General features: G+C 42.4%; 3 protein-coding genes across 8 annotated transcripts in view; 1 reads left to right on the top strand and 2 right to left on the bottom strand.

Annotated features, from left to right (window-relative positions):
- skia (v-ski avian sarcoma viral oncogene homolog a) overlaps nucleotides 1-3,806 on the bottom strand; it is a 77,349-nt gene extending 73,543 nt beyond the window's left edge. Inside the window, exon 1 of one of the 2 annotated variants that reach the window (XM_054761703.1) lies at nucleotides 2,451-3,806. In XM_054761703.1, coding sequence (XP_054617678.1) covers nucleotides 2,451-3,356 — 906 coding nt within the window. In that variant the 5' untranslated portion in view covers nucleotides 3,357-3,806. The remainder of the gene's footprint in view (nucleotides 1-2,450) is intronic. The other variant, XM_054761620.1, reaches the window with a different exon arrangement.
- Nucleotides 3,807-7,122: 3,316 nt separating this feature from the next.
- prkcz (protein kinase C, zeta) overlaps nucleotides 7,123-23,503 on the bottom strand; it is a 97,145-nt gene continuing 80,764 nt past the window's right edge. For 4 of the 5 annotated variants that reach the window (XM_054779825.1, XM_054779958.1, XM_054780045.1 and 1 more), the window contains one exon: nucleotides 15,151-21,055. In XM_054779825.1, coding sequence (XP_054635800.1) covers nucleotides 20,968-21,055 — 88 coding nt within the window. In that variant the 3' untranslated portion in view covers nucleotides 15,151-20,967. Of the gene's footprint in view, nucleotides 7,685-15,150; nucleotides 21,056-23,503 lie in introns of those variants that run through there. The other variant, XR_008570743.1, reaches the window with a different exon arrangement.
- si:ch73-70k4.1 (uncharacterized) lies at nucleotides 8,340-14,065 on the top strand. Its single transcript, XM_054780263.1, has 4 exons — nucleotides 8,340-8,488; nucleotides 8,830-8,977; nucleotides 11,625-12,109; nucleotides 13,756-14,065. The coding sequence occupies exons 1-4, from the start codon at nucleotides 8,361-8,363 to the stop codon at nucleotides 13,826-13,828; spliced, it is 834 nt and encodes a 277-aa protein (XP_054636238.1). The 5' UTR covers nucleotides 8,340-8,360; the 3' UTR covers nucleotides 13,829-14,065.

Here is a 23,503-nt window from a genome sequence, read left to right as displayed (position 1 = left end):
TCCAGAATGTTCCATGGCTTAAAGACGAAAAGCCATTTTTGTTTTTTCAAGTACTAACAATCGATGGGTATGGAACAAGACACTAACGGCAAGCAGTATGGCTCAGTTTAGTTCCGTGCGCCGTGAGCGTCCAACCACATTTCCTTGATTAACTATGGGGGGAATTAAAGGACCTTATTGCTACCTTTTTGACGACAGTGGGGTAACTGATCCACCGTGCCCCCAGGCACAGCATGCGTACATAACAAGCACACCATTGTGACGTAGAACTATAATGTTAGCAACACATTAAATCAGCAGTCACTAACCTTGTGTAAACATCCTGATGTGGACAGCCACAGCTCAGCAGCAACCAGCAAGAAACCATAGGACACTACTCAATAAATTGATAACCCCCGAAGAGGCCCCCCGCGAATTCAAACCATTCAGTAGTAGTAGCTCTTATCATCTGACACAATTTTTTTCCATTTCAAACACATCCTAATGTAACGTACAGAAACATGAGGCAATGCTGCAAAAAGCGCAATTCTCTTTTTCTCAGATTCAGGCTTCTGTGTGTTTGTGTCTCGGAAGCAAGTTCTTACAGGAGTGTCTGCAGGGGGGGGAAGTGTGGCAATATCATTTCCTGTGTCTGTCTGCATTCGAGACTGCTGCTAACACTGCTGTAACAGACTCATTAATATTCACAGAGGCAGCCCGGTTCCGCTGCTGACAGCACGCAGATGACAGCGTTTCTCGGGAGCTAAAAAGACATAAGGCAGCATAGTCTGGCACTTTTTGCTCGCATGTTCCAAGAACATTTTCAAAGTGTTTAAATGTGCTGACAAAGGGGTGCTCTCTTGCCGTAAGTTTAGCAATTTTCCTCAACTCCTACCCAGCATGTATTCCCTCATTAGCGTTTCTTGAAACAGGGTGCTTGAGGAGGGAATAAAGGAGTCGGATTAAAAAGCGGTGCAAGTGCTCAAATGAGCCTTTGGCATAACACTTGGGTGCCCTGCTGGCTCTTCTATAAAAATAGAAGAGGCCCTAGAAAGTGGGGTCCTTGAGGTGTGCCCACTCTAGCTTGAATGAGCGTGTGTGCCAAGAGTGGGTATTCACCATGCATGGCAGTGTCTCTCTGATTTCTCTTTCTTTGGCATGTGTTCCTCTGTGAGAATCCTGTGTGCCGGACAAGAGGTGAGATGCTTGCAAACACTGCTATGTCTCGTCAAACCGCGTGTGTTGCTCCACGAGTCCACTCCGGTGGCAATCGGTCTGGAGTAAAAAGTAGGTAAGAGGGGGGAGGATGGATGTATGTATGTTGTGTGTGTCAAGAGGTGGGTGGCTGGCCTGGGGTAGGTGGATGTTTGGGGGAGGGGTCGACCCGATGTTTGCTGAATGCTCCTCTTTGTTGGGATCATATTATGTTTCCACCACAATACTTCTAAACCCTGCTTCATCAACTCCATTCATGTGTAACAGTTCATGCAAATGGCATCACTAGCCTTTTTTCCTAAGGGAGTGATGGGGGTGGGATTCTTTTATCAATCCCCCACACAAACTTTTCCTCTTTCTCCTCCTTGCTAACTCCTACTGGCGCATCAATTGTCAGGTTATAATCCCTTCATACTATTTTGCATGTCTGTCAATTTGCTCACACTCAAAATCCCACATCGACACTGCGTCATCAGTCGGAAGTCTTTTATCTGGTCATAAGAGCCACAAAAAACACACAAAAACAAAATATCCAAGGAAGCCCTTCTAACTATAAACGGTGACTCAGATCCGTTCAAAAAGTTTGATGTGTCGATAAAAGCATTGCTCCGAACACCCAAAAGCCCCAGACACAGCAATACACGTGCAGAACTAGCTGATTTTTCTGCAAGCACTCCCATACAACCATATAGACCAGCGTACAACCAGATATATAAATTAAAGACATTAGGATGTCTTTAAATCTAAGGGGCACAAGTCATTTCCTTCATTCCACCTTAAAAAATGTTGTGTTTACACAGTCCCCATGAGGCATTTGTTGGTAAATGAGATCGTATTTACAGTAAGGCCCCATAAAAGTGAGTCTGAGAGTTGTTTCACAGGCAAATAATGACTTTATTGCCAATGGAGGTGTTTCAGTGTCACCATTTTATAGGGCCTAACTACTAATAACATGACAATGATGGTCAAACACGCACACATAACAGTAATATCCACGTTTAAAAACAGCATACATTCAATGTGTCTGAATGGACCACAGGAAAATACATATTGAGGTTGAAACAGTTGTACGCAAGTACTGTACTGCAAAAACCTCACCGCTAGCAGCACCACCCTCTTAAATGGAGTTATGAGGTGCATGCAAAGTCCAATTAGACATGTACAGACACTTCTCAACACTGTTAATGACTGAGGAGCTTCTTTTAGACGACACAACAAAGCAAACAGACAGAGAAGAGTGAATGAAGCCAGCTCACCCTGGACGATGCTTTCCTCTTGTACTTGTTAGCGAAATCAAACTTCTCCTTGACTTCGTCCAGAAGCTGCTCCAGACGCCTCTTCTCCTCCTTGCCCGTGTAATCCTGGCCCAGGAGGATGTAGGCCCTCCAGTTGGCCGAGTCGAAGCCCCAGTGGCAAGTCCTGTTCTCCTGCGCCTTGTGGCTGTGCACCACGAACTTATGCGTGGGGTACATGAGTCTGCAGTCCATGCATTGGATGCACGCTGCGTTGGGGCTGGTGTACAACTCTGGCACGAACAGGCCCTTACACTTGCCGAAGCACTCGTGGTAGATCTTGAAGCTCCTCTCGGTGAGCTCCAGCTCCAGCGCTCCTCCGCTCGCCTCCTTCTTGCAGCGGGGCGGGTAAGCTCCTCCGTAGATGAGCGCGTTGCACAGCCGCTCGGCGTCCGTCTTGGTGATGAGGCCGCAGGAGGGTGCCGAGAAGGGCAGTATCCCCATGACTTTGAGGATCTCCAGTTGATCGGCGGTGCACCTGGAGCAGTAGATGTGCAGCTCGTCGCACACCGAGTTGATCTGCTGCAGGCTGAAGTCCCGCAGCACCGTGTTGAGGATCTGGGGGAGACACAGCCGCTTCTCCCCACCGACCACGAAGCAAGAGATGGTCTCGCCCTCCAGGACCGTCTCGCACCTCTCCGTGGAGCGGTCCGATGGGATGAAGAGTGGCCCGGGCATCACTGGCGGCGGCAGATGCTGCAGGACCGGCTCGGGCTCCTTCCCGTCCTTCTTGAAAAGAAGCTCATGTTGCCAGCGGGCAGAGAAGGCGGCTGGTCCACCAAGAGAGCTCATAGAGCTGAGGTGAAACTGCTTGAGAGTTTGTTGCAGTCCCGGATGAGGCTGGAAGCTCTGCCGACTTACAGTCTCCATGTTTTCCCCGCAACTTTACCAGCGAACACCCCTCTTGTCTTCAACCGGGAACCACGAGTGTCTAGCCGCGCTTGGAACAAATAAATCCACCGCTCCCGAGAATTTACCAAAACTTGGAAGCACTTCATCAAACATTTAGTTAGAAGTCCACCTGGTTGAGTGTACGGTTGTATTCCCGTGACTAGTGAATGGATGTCGGCCAGTAGCTCCCCGAAGCGGCTCGCGAACTGTCCATGTCGGGGACGGGGAGGGGGAAATGGCGCTCCAAACTTCACAAAGACCCACAAAAAGTTCCTCGAGTTAGATCCCAGAGGAAAGTATGTGGAAAGAAAATAAAGTCAATATTAGACGGACTTAAATCGTGGTTAGAGGCGCTTTCCGCTCTCTAGGACCACCGCAGTCCGCTCTGTCGGCCCCCGCAGTTCACTGTGACTGTATGGAGACAAGCTCTCTCGCTCGCTCACTCGCTCTCTCTCTCGCTCTCTCTCCCTCTCTCTGTCACACGCACACGCACCCCTCCCCTCTGTGTTTGTGTGTCTGGCTCAGTCATTGAATCCCAGCCAGGAATGTGAGTGACTCTGCAGGCACGGCTCTTCCAGGAACAAGCTCTCACTCCCTCGTCGGCCTGCGTAGAGCAGAGAGGAAACAACATCTATCCGTCTTATCTACGCAGATTTTCATATTTCATATTTCCAAGCTGCTGACCAAACACCTATTCAAAAATGAAGCTTTTAATGTATTATTATTGCAGGCTTTGGATGAGACTGATTGGCTATTCATGTCAATTCATGGATATTTTTGACACATTTGCATGGCTGAGGATGACTACGAATGAACTGAAAGTCTTTACTTCCACCCAGTTTCTCTCTGAATGTCAATACAGGAAGTGTGCTCGTTACAGTGAATGTTGGCGGAGAATATTCATAACCAAGTGACTCAACATGTGGAGAGATCATGTTTCCAGCAAGTTCAACTTCACAAGTCATCACAAGGGGAATAGTTGGCTGCTCGAGTGGCGTCCCCTAGCCATGCACTGCGGTCACTACAAGCTGACAGCATGGGGTTGTTATCTGAAGAGTCCCTCAAGCAGCTCCTTGCTGTTGACTGAAGTGGTAGTTAAGTGCGTTCATTCATAGAGACAAAAACAATTCATCTTTACGTTAGAATCTCGAACATGTCTTTGGACTCTGGGAGGAATACGCCAACTAGCCGGGTCAATATAATTACGATATCATATGTCATAAAATGAGAAACGAATTAGCAATTCAACAGACTATTTCTCATTGTCACTGGGTACCTACTATGTAAACCACATTTTACAAAACTGTCATAAACTTTGAAAAAGCAGAGATGCTTGATATTGGCTTTCTTACCGATACCGATATCAACCAATGCCGATATTGGCAGCAGCTCCTCCATCAAACTGTTGTGCTGCTGTTGTGTAATGAACACATTATGATCCTTTTGCTGCGATGCATTTCACAAATAAACACTGTTTGTGCACAATAAGTCAAAACTGCAATATGCAATACAAGTTAGCGAAAAGTGCAATATTTATTTTAAATGAATAAAATCATGACCAACAGTTACCTATTATATCATGTCCTCCTACTACCAACTGCAATGATACCATTTGCAAAAAAATTTGGCACAAACATCCTTAAAATAACAAAGCAAAGTGCAAAGTATGGATGACTGTATTAATACAATGAGTGAAATTATAAACTGGTCATATAAATGGCTTCTGATCAATATTTTGCTGCATATCGCTGCGTGTGATTACTCTGAGTGGTTCATCCAGATGTGTGATATTGGCTTAGAAGTATTGAAGCATGACGCCTTACTCCCACCTGGCATAAACAGCACTTCGCAGTCATTCAAATTGCATATTTACCATCCCGAGGTGGAACTTGGAAATAATTCCACAGCACGGACATAATGAGCTAGCAAGCTTTGTTGCTCAGTGGAGGCACGGTGTTGTTTGATGGGTCTCACTCGCAAAAAAAATGTAACTAAATAGGTTAACACATGAATATGACAAGTGAGGCCCAAACTGATACAGCAAGATCATTTTTGGAAAAATGACGAACAAGACGAGACAGCTGGTAGAACACAAGGGCAGGCTGGGCACTAAGGGTTATTTTCTGTGACCGACATTACTACCGCCATGCGGTCCTGCACACCCTGCAGTGAAAGCAAAAGTAAGATCAGAGTAGCGCTACAAAGCCCCGATTCACAGTGCATTTTGAGTAATACGTTGTTGGTACCGATGTCGATTAGAATACATATTGTTTTCCGGTCAGTTGATGGGTGTTTGATGAAACACTGTCCATTCTCTCTCTGTGTGCCGATGTGGTGTCCTGCACAAACACATGTCTAACCAATTTACCTTAATTACCTGCATTACCGATAACTGTCTCGTTAGCAAAGGTCATCATAAAGCTGTCTCTCTAAAGTAACCTCTTCATTCTTGTCGCATATTCAGAGTAGCGGTGGTTCTTTATGGACACATACAATGCATATTGTAAGGAGGACTTTTTAAGTTACATTTTTCTCTATTGGATACTATAGGCGGGCTGGACCGTGGTACATGTGGTTACCATGCCTGCTTCACAGCACGGAGGTTCAGGGTTTGGAATCCCACCTCGTTTCTGCAGGGAGTTTGTATATGTGTGGGATCGCCCCCCCCCCGACACACACACACACACACACACACACACACTATCCAAAGCATGCGTAATGGATGCCAGCTTATGTAACTGTGCAAAAAAGTACATTGGTAAATTTTACTCCTTGACACCTTAAAAATCGCGCTGAGTTGCATTAATTGACAGCTCCGGCTTTAAGCTCAATGGCTGACACTCTTAGGAGACTCTTATTCTGCTGACTGCGGTTCGAGCCGAGGTGGAACGCGGGGCTGGCTGAACCAGGCAGGTTGCATCGGTGATGTGACCTGGATGAGAGTGAGGTTTAGGGGGGTGAGTGTAACGGGCACCAGCCAGTGTGTCTGCGCAGAAGTACGTTGGTAGACCTCAGTTGAAAAACTGAAAGAATTTACCTTCCATACTGTTGGACCTTAAGGAGGTTCTAAGTAGAGCTTCAAAACCTTTGTGATGGCTTCCAACATTACTGGAGATCACACATTGCACAGTGGAGGGGGTGCCATCATGATCGGGGGTGCTTTTTCCTTCAATGGAACAATGGAGCTTCAGGTTGTGCAGGGGCGTCAGGCGGCAGCTGGCTATGTGGGGATGTTACAGGGGGCATCCCTCACGACTGAAGGCCCTCGTCTGTGTGGTAATGACAAAGGACTCTTCCAGAGGAATAACATCACTCTTTTGGACCATCCTGTGTGTTCCCCTGATCTAAATCCAGCTGAGAACATTTGGAGATGGATGACAAGGGGAGTTTATTAAAATGGACATTAGTTCCAGACAATGGAAGCCCTCCATGAAGCCATCTTCACCACCTAGAGCAACATCCCCACTAGCCTCCTGGCACTGGCATCAAACCCATTTTTGAGGTGATTAACAAGAATGACACAGCTACTCATTACTGAGTCATTTTTTAAACATTTTTTTCTATTTTAGAGGAGTTTCATTCTTTTTCTTTTTATGATGAACAACCTGTTTTACTGTAATGGTTGTTTGCAATCATTTTCTTACTCCAAAACATTTTTGTGTCACTCTCATTTCTTCTTTTTCCATTTTGAAGCTCTACTTAGAACCTCCTTAAGCGCCAACAGTATAAAATGTAAATTCTTGACATTTTTCCTGAGACCAGGGAATCAGGAACATGTAAAAACAATCAATGACACCTGGAATTATGTATGTTATGGTTACCTGCCACTGCTTCTTAAGTGGTATTATCAGATGGGTGCAGTCATTTCCTCTGTTCCGAAGTTGTTACACAATGCAATCACACCCACATTCCTGCCTATAGAAAAAGAAAACCTGTCCTAGAGAGCGTAATCTCTGGCTGAGTTAACGTATTGATTCAGGTCCTTGGATACCTTTGGAAAAAAACACAGCATACATTGCCTGACTTGTATTTCTTGAAATTAAATAATAAAGACAACTGTAACATAACTTCTGCTCTGGTCATCATCTCCATGGCAGCGGAACACCAAACAGCCTCACGTGGGACGCATGACATCATGCTTGTTTCCTGGCGCTGGCCGTCTTTTTCTCAGAGTAGCACTATGTACCTCCGGACCAGACCACTGCTCTGCTCTGTTGTTTCTCTGAAAACATTGAAAACCCCCCAGATCAGCTTATGTCAGCTCTTCTGTAATGGTCCTTCTGGAATGCCCGTCTTGTAGGGTTCTGCTGCCAAAAAAAAAAATGCTGTCACTCAATTTTAAAGTGGAAGATTCACCCATAATTCTGTTGTCCTTTTTCCTCAAACTCCCCTCTTTCCCTTCTTGTCGATTCCGCCTACTTGGCCTAAATTTCCCTTGTTCTTTTCCATTGCATAAGTGTAGCCATTTGTCCCTATGTTCTGGCCAAAAGCAGAGAAGGCTCAGAAATCCCAACTGTAATTTATTACTTAGTTTCCATTTTATGTGTGTCCTTACAGAGGAAACAAAGTATTATAATTGCATCTGGTGTTATTGGTGTGTGATGTAACCCTCTTAAGTGTGCGCTGAAGGGAAATTGTAATCAAATTGTGGCATAAAAAAACTTTAAAAAATAATCAAACAGTGGTCGGTTGTGGGGATTTTATGATCTATCTATCTATCTATCTATCTATCTATCTATCTATCTATCTATCTATCTATCTATCTATCTATCTATCTATCTATCTATCTATCTATCTATCTATCTATCTATCTATCTATCTATCTATCTATCTATCTATCTATCTTTTTTCTGTCTGCCGTGAAAGAGGAAATGTCTGAGTAGGCGTTCCTTATGAAAGCGTCGTCCTCGGATTGGACAGAGCGTGTGACGTCGAGCCCAAACAAGGAAGTTGACTGCCGCCAATATTCGAAGCCACACAAACATGGCTGACAGTGCCGCAAAGTCAAAACTGAGTAAACGAGTAAATAATTTTGTCCAAAATGTGACGGAAACCACCTCCAGTGGCTTCACGGAGACGGAGCGTGCTTCAAAAAAGACTAAACAGACTAGGTAGGTGTAGACTTTGTATCGATACGTGGTTCATGTTTAAGCGACGTTGTTTTTTAAGACTCTGGCACACGAGTATGCACTCGTTTTATCAAAAAGAAAGATACTTTTCCACTTTACAGTGTATTCTTCATAGAATTCAAATAAGGGAATATTTAAATGTGTAATGTATGAATGACTTTTTGCAATGATAACTGAGAGATATAGTTGTCTTACATAATGTATCATAAACACAGATGGCTACTGATTGCTATTGATGATTTAATCCCAGGGGTGTTGGGTTGCAATTTAGCATTTTTATTAGGCATGGAGCTTTAAATTGACATTTTAAATGTGTTTTGAAGGTCAGCAGATTCTGGATCAGCATGGTGGAACGCAAAGAACCTTTCTCCTGTGGAGAGTCTGTGGGCCTTGACTCTCCAGTCTGCTATCCCGTACCTGGATAACCAACATTGGGATCAAGTTCCTGATCTTCCACCTCCATCTGCAGCAGTATGTACTGTGACAATATGATCTCGTTTTCAAACTAAGATTCCTTTTATATAAATTGAATATTTTAGTACTAAGAAACCAGTTTATGACCGTCTAAATTCCGTTTTAACATTTTTAGAGCCCTCTAGACATGAACTAACCCCATTATAGTAACATTTACACTCATATTACCCAATCATGTAGACATAATAAGTGTAAATAAGCAATTTAAGACATAAATAAGACTCGTGCTTGTGTGTGTTGCTATAAATGTGTTCCCTGGAGGAGCTGAGTGGCGGACAGACGGGAAGTGACACCCGGGGTGCAGAGTTGAGTTCTAGCTTGGCGTGTGTTATGGCTCCAACAGTAGCACGTGTTTTTATTAGGGACTATTGTGCCTGTTCTGAGATAATTCAACTTTAATCGTGAATTCAAATGTAATACTACGTCAACGTCTTTGAGTGCGTCTTTTGATAGCCTTATATTTGTACAACGCTCAAAAAAATTAAAGGAACACTTCGAAAACACATCAGATCTAAACTGGGGGGAAAATGATCTTGAATATCTTTCCTGATAATAAGTAGGTGATGTATTAGTAACAAAATGATGCCACATAATTGGATAGAAATGAAAATGATCATCCTATAGAGGGGGGAAATCAAAGACACCCCAAAAATGAAAGTGAAAAAATGATGCAGCACACTGGTCCATTTTGCCAAAATGTCATTGAAGCAACTCAAAATGATTCTCAGTAGTTTGTGTGGCCCCCACGTGCTTGTACGCATGCCTGACAACGTCGGGGCATGCTCCTAATGAGACTACGGATGGTGTCCTGGTGGATCTCCTCCCAGATCTCGACCAGGGCATCACTGCGGTAACTGGACGCATGGAGGAGATTCCAGGAGACAGGTAGTTACTCCAGGAGAGCTGGACAGGGCCGTAGAAGGTCCTTCAACTCAGCAGGATCGGTATCTGCTCCTTTGTGCAAGGAGGAACAGGATGAGCACTGCCAGAGCCCTACAAAATGACCTCCAGCAGGCCACTGGTGTGAATGTTTCTGACCAAACAATCAGAAACAGGCTCCATGAGGGTGGCCTGAGGGCCCGACATCCTGTAGTGGGCCTTGTGCTCACTGCCCAGCACCGTAGAGCTCCATTGGCATTTGCCATAGACCACCAGAATTGGCAACTACACCACTGGTGCCCTGTGCTCTTCCCTGATGAGAGCAAGTTCAACCTGAGCACATGCGACAGACGTGAAAGGGTCTGGAGATGCCGTGGAGAACGTTATGCTGCCTGCAACATCATTCAGCATGACCGGTTTGGTGGTAGGTCAGTGATGGTCTGGGGAGGCATATCCCTGGAAGGACGCACCGACCTCTACAGGTTAGATAATGGCACCCTGACTGCTATTAGGTATCGGGATGAAATCCTTGGACCCATTGTCAGAACCTACGCTGGTGCAGTGGGACCTGGGTTCCTCCTGGTCCACGACAATGCCCGACCTCATGTGGCTAGTGTATGCAGGTAGTTCCTGGAGGATGAAGGAATTGATACCATTGACTGGCCCCCACGTTCACCTGACCTAAACCTCTGGGACATTATGTTTAGGTCCATCCGGCGCCTCCAGGTTGCTCCTCAGACTGTCCAGGAGCTCATTGATGCCCTGGTCCAGATCTGGGAGGAGATCCCCCAGACACCATCCGTAGTCTCATTAGGAGCATGCCCCAATGTTGTCAGGCATGCGTACAAGCACGTGGGGGCCACACAAACTACTGAGAATCATTTTGAGTTGCTTCAATGACATTTTAGTAAAATGGACCAGTCCGCTGCATCATTTTTTTCACTTTCATTTTTGGGGTGTCTTTGATTTCCCCCCTCTATAGGGTGATCATTTTCATTTCTATCAAATTATGTGGCATCATTTTGTTACTAATACATCACCTACTTATTATCAGGAAAGATATTCAAGATCATTTTTCCCCCAGTTTAGATCTGATGTGTTTTCGAAATGTTCCTTTAATTTTTTGAGCAGTGTATTTTAATTCATTTAGCCATTTTTCTGCTTGAAAATGCATGATTTAGGCAAAAAAATATGTAACATTACCTTAAATACGCATACGTTTTCACTAATAATGGGCTGTATTCAACCACGACACAGCATGATGTATTAATTAATATGTTTTTGAATTCAAACAGCAAAGTGCTGATTATAATATTATATAATAACGACTGCATAATATTTTTCCCTGGGAAAAAAATCTTTAAAAGACAAAATAAAGTCTTATATTCAAGGTTTACAGACGTGTTGTATGTGAAAAATCAATAAGTGGTGCCCCATGAACCCATCTGAGTTAGAGCTTTTCCTCCTGCCACTCACACATACACTAGTGGCCTGGAGAGATGCATCTTCCACACTTTTGTCCAGGGTCTTATATTGGGGGTCAATACGATAATATGTCATTGAAGTGGTGGAAGTAAAGGAGATGCCATGAGATTAGAACATGGCCATAAATGATTGTATAAGCCGCAGGTTTATACAAAGTTGAAGAAAAAGGTGGCGGCTCATACACCGGAAATGACGGTACATAGAGTATCTGTCCGTTTTTATTTGAATTCTGCTAAAATGCTTTTAGGTTGGAAAGACTGACTGAATGTCCTGTCTTTAGGGAGCCTCATCACCCCCCCGGTTAGAGGAGGATCGCTGGTGTGACTTCAGTGCCGAGGTGCCTCCCTTCCCTCAATCACGTCCACCTCCAGAGTCTCAAAATCCAGATCCTCTCCATCCCAACAGTCCCCAACAGGCCAAATCTGGAGCAGGCACTGCTGACTCATCACTTTCCTCTGCCATTTGTCAAGAGCATGAAGTGTCTGTACACGCCGGCTCCAAAAAGGATCATCCGTCTCTCTGTACATTAGCTGTGCCCTCAAGTGCCAGAGAAGAAGAGGGAAGAAATGAAGACAGAGAGGAGAAAATGGAGACACATGTCAACTTCTTTGACAGTCCCCCCCTGGGGAAGGAAGAAGAAATCAGCGACGAGATGATGGGGACTGAAGAGGACGTGGAAATGAATAGCGGTGACACAAAAAGTGGGGAGATTGCAGAAGGGAAGCTGAACAGCTGCCCTATGTGCCTGCAGGTGTTCCCTGTTGGGTGAGTATAACCGAGTTTACAATTGCACGCGTTTTTGTCCCCGCAGGGGTGCACAATTTTGCGTACCAATGAGTAACTTTGTCGTAAACAGGTGTGAGTTATGTGTAAACCGTGTGGGGCGGCGTGCCAGTGCGCAAAGAAAATTTGTGGCACGCATAATTTCTGTGAACACGCGTATCAAATAGGGGAGTAACGATTCATCTGCTACATCGATGTATCGATTTATATTCCTACGATCCAACTACATCGATCTGTGTTCGGCAAGTTGCCATTCCGGACGACATATATCGATCTAACATAGTTTAAAAGGTTATCAATCGATTAAAGCATCGGATTTAAGCATGGCAGACTATGTATGGATATGTGTTTTTTTAGCACTTATAATGCTAAAGACGTTAAACATTACTTGATTTAGTCTGCCTCTCTGCGACGTCATCGCCACGTCCCAGCAGAAAACAAAAAATATTTAAGCCACCTTTGCGGTCCAGTGCGTGGAAACACTTTGGCTTTTGCAAAGAGGGAGATATTCTAAATAAGTCGCTTGGTGTTTGTGTAAAGGTGTAAGTAAAGGTCAAATAAAATGTGACGGTATTTATTTCGCAGTCACACTGGTTGAATTTTTGGCTAAAAAGTTACTGAATCGATTTAAAGCTACTGAATCGTTTCGGATCGTATCGTAAATGAACCAATATCGTCCTTGAATCGTATCAGCAACCACGAATCATGATACAAATGGAATCGTGACACCCCTAGTGTCAAAGCTTGTCTCATTCACATGAATGGGTTAACTTTTCCACAAGCTCTTGGAGCAAGTTGGGGGGAATTCTCAACACTGTCCGTGCTTTCCTTTTTCTCGTTGGTGTTATGCCTTCTTACTGCTCTTTCTGCCTTCCCTTTCTGAAGCTGCGTGATGATGCCTGCTATAGTGTGGCGTCACATTGGCGTCGTGCGTACTATGTCATACACGAGACGTAAACAGTGTGTTGTTTCGTGCCAATGCGCGCCATTTTCGGTCATAGATAGCCCACGACACTGGTGAGGATAAGCAGCAAAGAAAATGATTGGATGGATGGAACTCCAAGCTACATTAACACTTAAGTCCCTCACACTGTGTACAGAAAACATAAAGGACATCAAATCTAGTAATAAAACACTACAGTAAATGCAAGAATGAAATTAAACAGTCATTTTAAAAAAACAAGGGAGAACAGAAAAACCACTATGCTGCTGTTATTACTGTCGCATTCATAGGAGCAGATCCTTTAACATGCTCAAGGATACTGTAGGGACCTTCCAGTTATGTGTAGTGGCGTGTTTGCGACCGACACTAGCCTGTTTTGTTTCCGCAATAGGTTGTTGATCCACCATTTCCTTGTCATTCTTGCAACATCCTGGTAGTTACAACACAATCTTTATCCCTAACGGTCGCGGCAGACGACTAAAATTACATTTGACATTAATTTATGGGAGTGCGTTCGTAACCACGAAACGTTGTAACACAGGCCGCCGTAAACGGAAGACCACCTGTCGTCTGTCACTTCGGGATCTCCGGTCCTGGTCATGAATCCTGACTGCTGTAATCCTAAGTACTGTGCTCAGCTTGAGTATTTCTACTGACTGCTTTGCTGGTTCCCGTTTCTCTCCAGCTTCTCCCAGATGGACTGTGACGGCCACCTCGCTCAGTGTCTGTCAGAAATGAACGTGGACATGGCCTGGTGACCTCCACACATTTCAGGATGCAACCGTGTGTTAACCGCACTGTGCCCCACACTGAAGACATCATGTTTTGTTGGATGCTTGGATGAAATGAACTTGTGTCGCCAACCATCACTATTACAGGATAATGGGTTATTCAACCTACTTGTACACGATTCATTTCGTACCTCCACTATATCTTTCACCATGTCCACAATATTATTAAACAGCTTATTCACTTTGTACTAATATGTAATTTCATTTTCACTTATTTTAATATCTCACTTTTTATTGGCAGTATGAAGTATTTTACTCTGAAAATATGTATTTTCAGCTTAAAAGCGCAGATTATTTTTTATCAAGCATAATTAACTAGCTGTATAGACAGATCATTTCACTAGTTTTAAGTATTTTTTCCTAATATATAGTCTGTTTATCTTATATCTGGCGAGCCCTTTTTTCCATTTAAAATGGATTTAGGCTTATTTCAAGAATTGTCAACTAGTTTCGGGATAAAGCTTTATTACTTTACACTAGTCTTAGGTGTTAGGTTGGGGCGGCCGTGGCCCAGGAGGTACAGCAGGTCGTCCAGGTCCTAGCTCCCTCCACCCGGTCACTGTTGTTGTGTCCCTGGCAGAAGACACGTCACCCACCTTCCATGTGTGTCCCTCAAGACAGAAGGATGCCTACTACTAAGTGTCAGGTCATTTCCCCTTAAAAACGTGTTCATATTTCTTATTTTAGGAAACATTTAAGTTTTTATCGGTCGTAATAAGGTAAAAAAAAAAAAAAGTATTTTACTCTAAAAATAAGTACTTCCAGCTTAAAGGTCCTGCTTATTTTTTGATATAAAAATCCTAAATCTAGGATTTCGGTCCTGCTTATTTCCAGATATAGAAATCTTCATTTAGGATTTCTTACCAAGTCAAATTTACTTGCTGCATGGACAGATAATTCCACAAGTTTTAGTCTTTTTTAGCCCTTTTTTGCAGTGTATATTATTCATTCTATTACTATTATATGTTATGACGTTGTTCCTGTTTCCATGTATTAGCAAGCTGCTAACAAGAATGTTATGTGACAAAAATACCAAACGGTACACAGTATGTGCGTAAACTTTCAGCGTTCAACAAGAAAACATGCAAACCGAGGTTCCACTTTTTATACAAGAGCGTGAATTTAAATATTTAAATAAATACAACCTCTCAGCCGATTTTCGGACCTTTCTAGAAAATTTCATGCATTTTTGTCTCACAACAAAAAAAAGGTGACAAATATTTGGTCCATGGTCACGCATTTACCTTCAAAGCATCACCTGTTTGTTTGCAACAAAAAGATGCAGACAATTGACAGAAAACCAGTCTCATTTTTAATTATTACACATATTTACAAAGATGCTGTGAAGCAAAATAACACCTATCTAACCAGCATTGAATCCAAACTAATTTGTCAACATTAAAAAGTATTTTTTTTTAAATAAAGGGTGCTTTTTTTAGGTACCTTGGTTAGTGTTCCAGTGACCCCAACATCCATTATTGGTCCCTCAAGAAAAAGGTGACAACAAATGAGATAATGAACGAGGAAGATTGCTTGAATGTCTACGGATTTGCAGCTTTTTCAAGTGTGTGTGTGTGTGTTCAGTGTCTTTATAACCGCTTCATTATCTCTGCTCACTCTTCGTCTCTGCATGTCAAGGCCTGCAGCTAAATGAAAACTTCGACACTGGATCAGCTAATTAATCCTATTATGTAGTTATCAAAATAATCATGGGTCGGATCTCATCAAATAATTCTCAGCCGAGTGTGAACATTTCCTTGTGAGCATGTTAAAAAAGTCATTTCAGAAGGGACTAGACCGGGTCGATATTCACAGATAACGTCTTTGATTTCATGGACATTTCACACGTTGCTCTCCCTTCCCGTTATTTCTTGACAAAAGACAACAGGAGGGTTAAGGTTTGGCGATTAGACAATTTCGATGGACTAATAAAAAGGTGCTAATAGTGCGAGCCAAGCGTCCTAAGGTTCATGTATTTGAAAGAACTTAACAACGAGCCAACAAACTGGAGAGCAAATGCAGGAACAAGCCAGTACTGCACGTACTGGATGCATTTGAGCTGAGCCAAAGCAGTCACTGACCGACGTTATCGTTATCGTTTTTCAGCAGCTTTCTGCTGCTGAGGACCAAACAATCCCAAATATGACCTTGATGGCCAAAACATTATGAGAATTCATGACATTGAAGGAAGGAAAAGAACAAATCATGAGTACATTTTCTCTTAAGTTTCATTGTGCCCATTGCGTGTATGACGGAGTATTAGGGCCACGTTGGAAAACCCCCCAAAAAACATCGATTTCAAGTTGCCCAATGTTGCCTTTGAACGAAATCATTTCTGTGTTATTTTGGTGTAAAAATCCCCCCGCCCCAGACACACTTAAGTAACAAGTGTAAAAATGAAGTAAAACTACAAGCGAAAAGAGGATTCTAATGTACAGCGAGGCACGACCAGCCACTGGTATATTTACAGCCGGCTGCAGATGGTCCTGCAGTGACAGCTCGAGTGGAAGGATTTGACCCTGGTGAGCAGGCCTGTTCACAATGTGGGGGCCCAACTGGATGTATCAGCTTTTATCAATTACAGGTGGTCCTCGTTTTCAGGTTCTGAACGCACTCCCATAAATTAATGCTGTACAAAAAGATAGAACTAGTTACGTGGGCGCGGTGGAACAATACGTAGGTGGAGTAATATGTAGTGGCGAGTCACGCACTGAAGAAGGACATCATCACTGTTGTTCTTTTTAGTTCACTTTTTTATACTTCAACCTCCATGATGTTCCCAAGCCTGAGGCAGACCTTTCTGGTGGCAGTGCATAAAAGAAAGTGAAAGTGAAAAATAACACCAAAAAACGCTCGGTGGGGAAATCAACACTGGTGGCATGCCTGAGCCGAGCTGCTGATACGTAGCGACCATCGTGAAGGATAAAGATGGTATCTTTGAACAAGTGAGAGGTTCTGCTCCTATGAAATGGACAGTGATAACTAAGCAGTGTAGTGGTCTCATTATTGCCACTTCCTTTTCCCGGTAATGTTCTTCATGTGTTCTGTTTACAGTGTGAGGGACTTAGGTGTTCAAGTTCCGACTTGCGCTTAAACTTGACGTACTTAACAGGCTCGGAACGGAACTCAATCGTAACCCGAGGACCACCTGTACAGTGGAACCTCGAAAGTGAAACACCCCCGAGGTCGCGCAAAATACACCTCTAATACGCACAAAACTTGAACTCATGACGTCACAGGAAACATCAGCAACGCGAGAAGAAAAACACATTTTGCGTTTTCTTTGGCTTTAAAAAAAATAAATAAAAATTGTCAGGACCAGCCTCGGTAAAAGGGTGTTAAGAGAAGAAGCATCAGCATGTGTGTTGTCAATACTTTCGGACAACAGATGAAATTTAGCTATTGCAGCAAATTCTGGCGTACAGACTTGTCATCGCAGTTAAGGTAGACTGATAGTTTTTGCGTTTTTACAGTGGTTGACTTCTTTTTACACTAAAAATAAAATGTGTAAGCTTGATGATTAAACTATAAATCAACCATGATAAATGGTTGATGATTTTTGTGCACTTATGACAGTTAAGAATGTAAAAATATTACAGGAAACATTACCTTCAAAACAAAAACAGAAATGTAAGCAAGATTAAATGCCTGGAAGCCAGGACAATAAATATTTATTTCTGAATTGCATGATCATTTTTCTTACAATGTTAGCCCAATTGTCTTATTGTATGTAATGTGTACTCAAAAAGTGATATACACTGTATGTATATATATATTAGGGCTGTCAAAAATAGCGCGTTAATAGCGGTAACTAATTTATTTATTTCATTAATTACATTTCATAATTTTTTTTTAGTGTAATTAGCGCCTTATGGCAAGGCACATCTCACTGTTATGACGACAGACGGCAGAACAGTGTAGTTCCCCACAGAGTCAAACAGAGTCTGACGCTCTTTTAGAACTTTAATCTAACCTGAGCTCATCAACGGCGGTGCAATTCCAACAATATATATGTGTTTCCAACTCACAAACGCGTCTTTTGTCCCTTCGTCGTCGGAACAACACTTCCTCATTGTCACCACACGACCGCGCGATGCATTCAGGGACACTGCGAACATCACAAAACGTCTTTATTATGCGTCTAATTAACAGTAAGTGAATATTCTTATCACTCACTTTGTAACTCTAAAGCGGAAGTACACTTTGCTGCGTTTAAGTATGCTCGGAAATCCAAGAAAATACTAAAAATGTGCATCCTACTTAAATGACGTGGTGTTTTTGAACGCAACCCCTCATTGCTCATAACAACACGGTTAAAGTGTGATTCAAATGTTCTGCTACTATTAAAGAAACTAGTGTTAGGTTAATAGATTTTAAAGACGTGTGGTATCTTTTAGCTTGATTGAATTTTTCCAATTCATTTGGAGCAGTTTATACGTGCAAATACAGTACGTATAATCAATTTATCTTTTTGTCAATAAAACGGTATAAATGGGAATATTTCAGACATCATTTCAAATGTTGATTAATCATGATTAATGAATTTGAAACCCATTATTAATCAGATTTAAAAAAAATCATAACTTGACAGCACTTATATATATACACACACACACACATATATACATATATATATATATAAAACATAAAATAAGCAGAATCAAATTTGACTTGCTGAAACACCATCTTATTTGTTTTCGGCATTTTGTCAAGAAATATTTTCCTGTTCTGTCTGCAGGTTATTTAGTAGGGGCGTCCAGATCCGATATGCGGTCCGTTATCAGCAAAAAACAGTACCGGAGTATCTAAAAGCTGCGATATAAGCACTTCTAGCAACACCCGGATAGAGCCCACGTGATCACAACTGCGTGTGCTACAAAGTAGCAAAGTGATGCCAGTCGTGTGGCAGTATTTTTTGCTAAAAGTCCAAAAAAGAAGTTGCAGCTGAGTGAAAAACTTGATCCTGTAGCCTGTGTAAAGGTGACTATAGGGATGTTATTTCATGTCTACAGGGCTCTACTTATGATACAAAAAAACATATTTACAAAGTCACAAACAGGTTTTCTATGCTCGAAGTTTGAAAATATTCCACTTTGCGGAAATTCACTTATCGCGGTCGGGTCTGAAACCAGTTAACCATGATAAATGAGGGACGGCTGTTGGCCCAACCTCACTGCGCATTTGAAGCAGCACCACAAAAAACAGCATGAGGATTTTTGCAAGCGACAAGGAGACAAATCTCCGACTCCCTCAAACAACCAGCGCTGTCCAAAACATTTTAACCAAAGCGTGAGAAAAGCCCATAAGATGGCAAAATGTTATTAGCTATAACGGGAAAGACAGGCCCATGTATTGTGCTCTATGACAAGCCCATCGGTGGTGACTAATCCCTATTGTTGTTCTCTATTTGACTAGCATCAGTTGATCAAGCCTCTTCTAACATTCCGCGCTACAAAGTAAGTAATAAAGGTATGCATGATTTGTGCTGATATCGGATCGGTATCGGCTAATAATTAAGAGTGCGATATCGGTATCGTATCGGAAATGAAAACGTTTCATCGGGACACCCCTATTTTTTAGTTTATTTGAACAAGTATAGCTCACATTTTAGTACATACTCTATCACTTAAAATTAGTCTACCGTAGAAAATGACTGGTAAGAAAACATACCTTGTCAGTGAAAAGCAAGTGTTGATGGCAATTTCTGTTTTTCTTGGATTTTTCAGTTTCAGTACGTTTTTATGATGGCAACAGCTGGACCCCGAAAGTGATTATTTACATGATTTTCCTGTGAGAAATGTTTTGAAATGCGATCACATCGGGGGTTCATCACTGTTCCGGACTGTTTTCGACCTTAGAGGTTCCACTGTACTCTGATTGTGAAAGATAATAAACCAAAGTGGATAGAATGGCCTTTACACCATCAACTCCACATGTTCAATCAAACTCTTCAATCATCCATAGGGCCATGGGTGCAATCGTACCTCCTGAACGGTAAAAGTAATAACAATCTTGTACACAGAAATGACTTTCTGCATATTTGTGCCGCACAGTCATTCTGCAGTATTTCAAAAAAGGAGGTTAGGCCCCCCCGTACATCTTCCAGTGTGAGCAATGCACCTTTAGAATGATTTGTTTGTCAATGGCACAATCATTTAACCCTGCAACGAGATGTGCAAATTAGGAAAACTTCTCACATGCAGGATGTAATATTCACTAATCAATACCGGAGGATCACATTTGTTAAAAGACATTTCTGATGTCGGGTTTGATCGGAACGCTGCTCCTGTGCTTCTGAATGACTTTCACTCGGTCCACTGTGCTCCGAAAAGAACTTCTGCAAGATCTGAACCAACCCCAGCAGAGTTTCGACACATTGTGGGTGATGAAATGTCGACTAAGTGCAATCAGAGACATGGTAATTCATTACATCTGTGAGGCACTTTTTAAACTAAATAATAAAAAAACAACCACCTCGATTCAAGAAAGTCATAGTTTGTTCTGGATAAAACTGTGCCACTTGCATCATTAATAAAAGGCATCAAATTTTGGATGGACTACCTGCATTGTTGTACGATAATCTTACATTCTCATTTCACGTGAGACCCTCGTCGCTCTACCGAATAAGATAAAAAAAAAAAAAAAAGCAACAACAAATTGGCAAAAGAGTGCATGTAAGATTTCAAGTTCTTCAGAGAAGCTGCGGAGTGCGACGGCATGGAAGGATGTCAGGCACGGAATGAGCCAGCTCTCTTGTCACGTTACGAAGCATTGCACCAGAATGGACATTCTGTGGGTTGAAAACAATGAAACAGACAGAAGGATCAAAAAAGGGCAAGATGACATATCCGCATAGGGAATGTTCTTCTTGTGGAGTGGTCGCTTTACTAGCAGATACCAAGAAAGGAAGAATTTGGTATCCCAGTAGTGCAGAAGAAACATTTCCCACTGTAATGTTTGCTTTGTTGACACGGTCCAGAGGGGAGACTTCATCCTCAAGTCCTTGAGACTCTTCTTCAGCTTCCAGCGGGGCCTTGTTGAGAGGCTTTTGGCTAAGCTTGGGCAGACTGGAGGATGAGCGAATGTGGAACGCCTCGTCGTTTCCTTCATACAGACTCTTCAGTGGACAGAAGCAGGGGGTTGATGTATTCAAATCCCTCAAACTCTGACTGGTCTATTCTCTTGATGACACTCCTGACGGGGGAGGAGAAGGAGATGTTAATCACATGGCAACAAATCCAAATGACCGTACAACCATTTTCAACATGCGACATGTATTAGGGCCACATTGAAAAAAAAAAAAGTCATCAGAGATTTTGAGAATAAAGTCATAAATTTACGAGAAAAAAAGTCGAAATAAAGTCATACATTTACTGGAACGAAGTCGTAATATTACGTGTCATACGTGTCTGAGGGAAAATCGAGCACAGCGCTTCAGGAAGGAAGGAAACGTTCCTCTTGCTTCAGGCAAGCTTTTATTTATAACGTGGCAGCAAAAAAGTCCCCCCGCTTTTCATATCTGTCTCAGGCAGAGTATTAAAATAAGTCGTACATGTACGAGAAAAACTCGTAATTTTATGTTACAGGCATCGCCCTAGTGGCCCTAATACTCCATCGTATCAACAAACCCCTCGAAGATAAAACTGTATTATTCCTCAACATTGTGTTCTAGTGTAGACGATTATGTGGAATCGTTACTACGCAACTGGAATGGTTCTGACTTATTTTTGTTAGTTAGCAGGCTGTTTCGTGGTTGATGGATGGCGATGTTGAGTGAGGGGTATGTGCTACTAACGATACCAAACAAATGCCAATCAATACAAACAGTTGGGTCCAAAAGTTTATACAGTAATCCCTTGTTTATCGATGCTCCAGAATTTCCACAAAGTAGAATTCCTTATTTATACTTTGAATATTTTCATAGTTGGAGCATAGAAAACCTGTTTACGACCTTCTAAATATGTTTTTTTTAACATTATTAGAGCCCTCTAGACATGAAATAACACCCCTGTTGTGACCTTTACACTTGTATTACCAAATATAGTAGACATAATAACAGAAAGCAATCAATAAGGCATACCATAGACTCACACTTGAGGGAGTTCCTAGTTGCTATTTTTTTTAACTTCCTGTTCTGTACAGTACTTCCTGCAGTGGCTATTTTCTGGTTTGGATCTGCAACCAAACAGGACAGGAACAAACTACAAAGCACCATCAGGTCTGCAGAAAAAATGATTGGAGCCGACCTTCCCTCCATATGTGACCTATATCGGTCCAGAGCCAGGAAACGGGCAGGGAACATCACTGCAGACCCCTAACGCCACTAACGCCCCGGATATAAATTGTTCAAACGCCTCCCCTCTGGTAGGCGCTACAGAGCACTGTACGCCAAAACAACCATGCACAGACAGCTTCTTCCCCCAGGCCGTCACTCTGACGAACACTTGAACACATGTCAGCGTTGACCAAAAACAAAAAACACTCCCACTTACTTGAATTGCACTCATTATATTAGCATCCCTTCTGTACATCTTAATCTTACTTTGTAATTATTTATTTATTCCTAAGTGTTTGTGTAATATGTACAGTGAGAGCTAACTTAACCAGAGTCAAATTCCTTGAGTGTGTAAGCATACTTGGCGAGTGACAAGTGTCGAATACTGCGTCAACGTCTTTGAATGCGTCTTTTGATAGCCTTATATTTGTATTTTAGTTCATTTAGCCATTTTCATGCTTGAAAATGCTTAATTTAGGTAAAAAGAATATGTAAAATTTGCTTAATTATGCATAGTTTTTGACTAATAATAGGCCGTATTCAACAATGAAACAGCATGATTTCTTAAGATATTTTTGGAAAAACCGTGTTAAAGTGAAGCCGTGAAGCGGGCGAGGAATTACTGTATTCATCATAAGCATGAATGCCAAAAGAACGGTTCAAATAAAGTAAATATCAGTAAAAGCCCAAAATGCATCCAACATTCTTGACCATGACGAGTGGATGCAAACTTCTGACCGCAACTACAGCTTGCCTTGTGCCCTGTGCCTGGCAGAAGTAACAATGAAAGTACATCTCATATAACTTTTCTTTCCTCCAAATCAGGACAGTGCAGCAGGCGTTTGGGAGCAGGTGAGATGCAACCTCTAGCTGTGTTTCAAAGATGCTTGCAATAAAACTAGCTCGGGATGTTGCATGTGTATAAGGGTAGAGCTATAGTAAGTTTCCTGGAGGGGTCTCACAAGACCTCTTTCGGTTGTTCAGGTGTTGACTGCTTGTTGTTCCTCTCAGAAATACAGTGGGACCTCTAAAGTCCAACAGTTCCGGAACAGTACACACCTCTAACGGGAAACAAAACTTCGGAATTTGTAACTGAGCAAGCATCAGAGGCTTGACTTTTATTTGGCTTTTTGTGGCTTAGGAACAGAATTAGGTGAGAAGGAGAAATGTGAGGTAAGGGGACTCACATTCAACCATACCGTACAATGTCAACTTTATTTATACAGCACTTGAACCACGAACACAGTTGAAAACAAAGGGCTCTTTAACACTACGACTAACGGCCAGGTTGCTGATTCTCTGAAAGTATGCATTGTAGTGGTCTTAATATTCTGTTGGAAAGGTTGCTAGTGCTTCGGATTTAATTA

This window comes from Dunckerocampus dactyliophorus, chromosome 1, assembly GCF_027744805.1.
Source record: "Dunckerocampus dactyliophorus isolate RoL2022-P2 chromosome 1, RoL_Ddac_1.1, whole genome shotgun sequence".
NCBI classification, from domain to species: Eukaryota; Metazoa; Chordata; class Actinopteri; order Syngnathiformes; family Syngnathidae; genus Dunckerocampus; species Dunckerocampus dactyliophorus.
Note: the sequence above shows the minus strand (reverse complement) of the source record. Positions and strands in the feature narration are given on the sequence as shown.

What these genes read in the sequence shown, in the direction of transcription:
- si:ch73-70k4.1 (XM_054780263.1), top strand. Translation starts at nt 8,361, where the DNA reads ATGGCTGACAGTGCCGCAAAGTCAAAACTGAGTAAACGAGTAAATAAT. An exon ending in AAAAAGACTAAACAGACTAG is followed by an intron (nt 8,489 to 8,829) that starts GTAGGTGTAGAC and finishes TGTGTTTTGAAG; the next exon opens with GTCAGCAGATTCTGGATCAG. An exon ending in CTGCAGGTGTTCCCTGTTGG is followed by an intron (nt 12,110 to 13,755) that starts GTGAGTATAACC and finishes GTTTCTCTCCAG; the next exon opens with CTTCTCCCAGATGGACTGTG.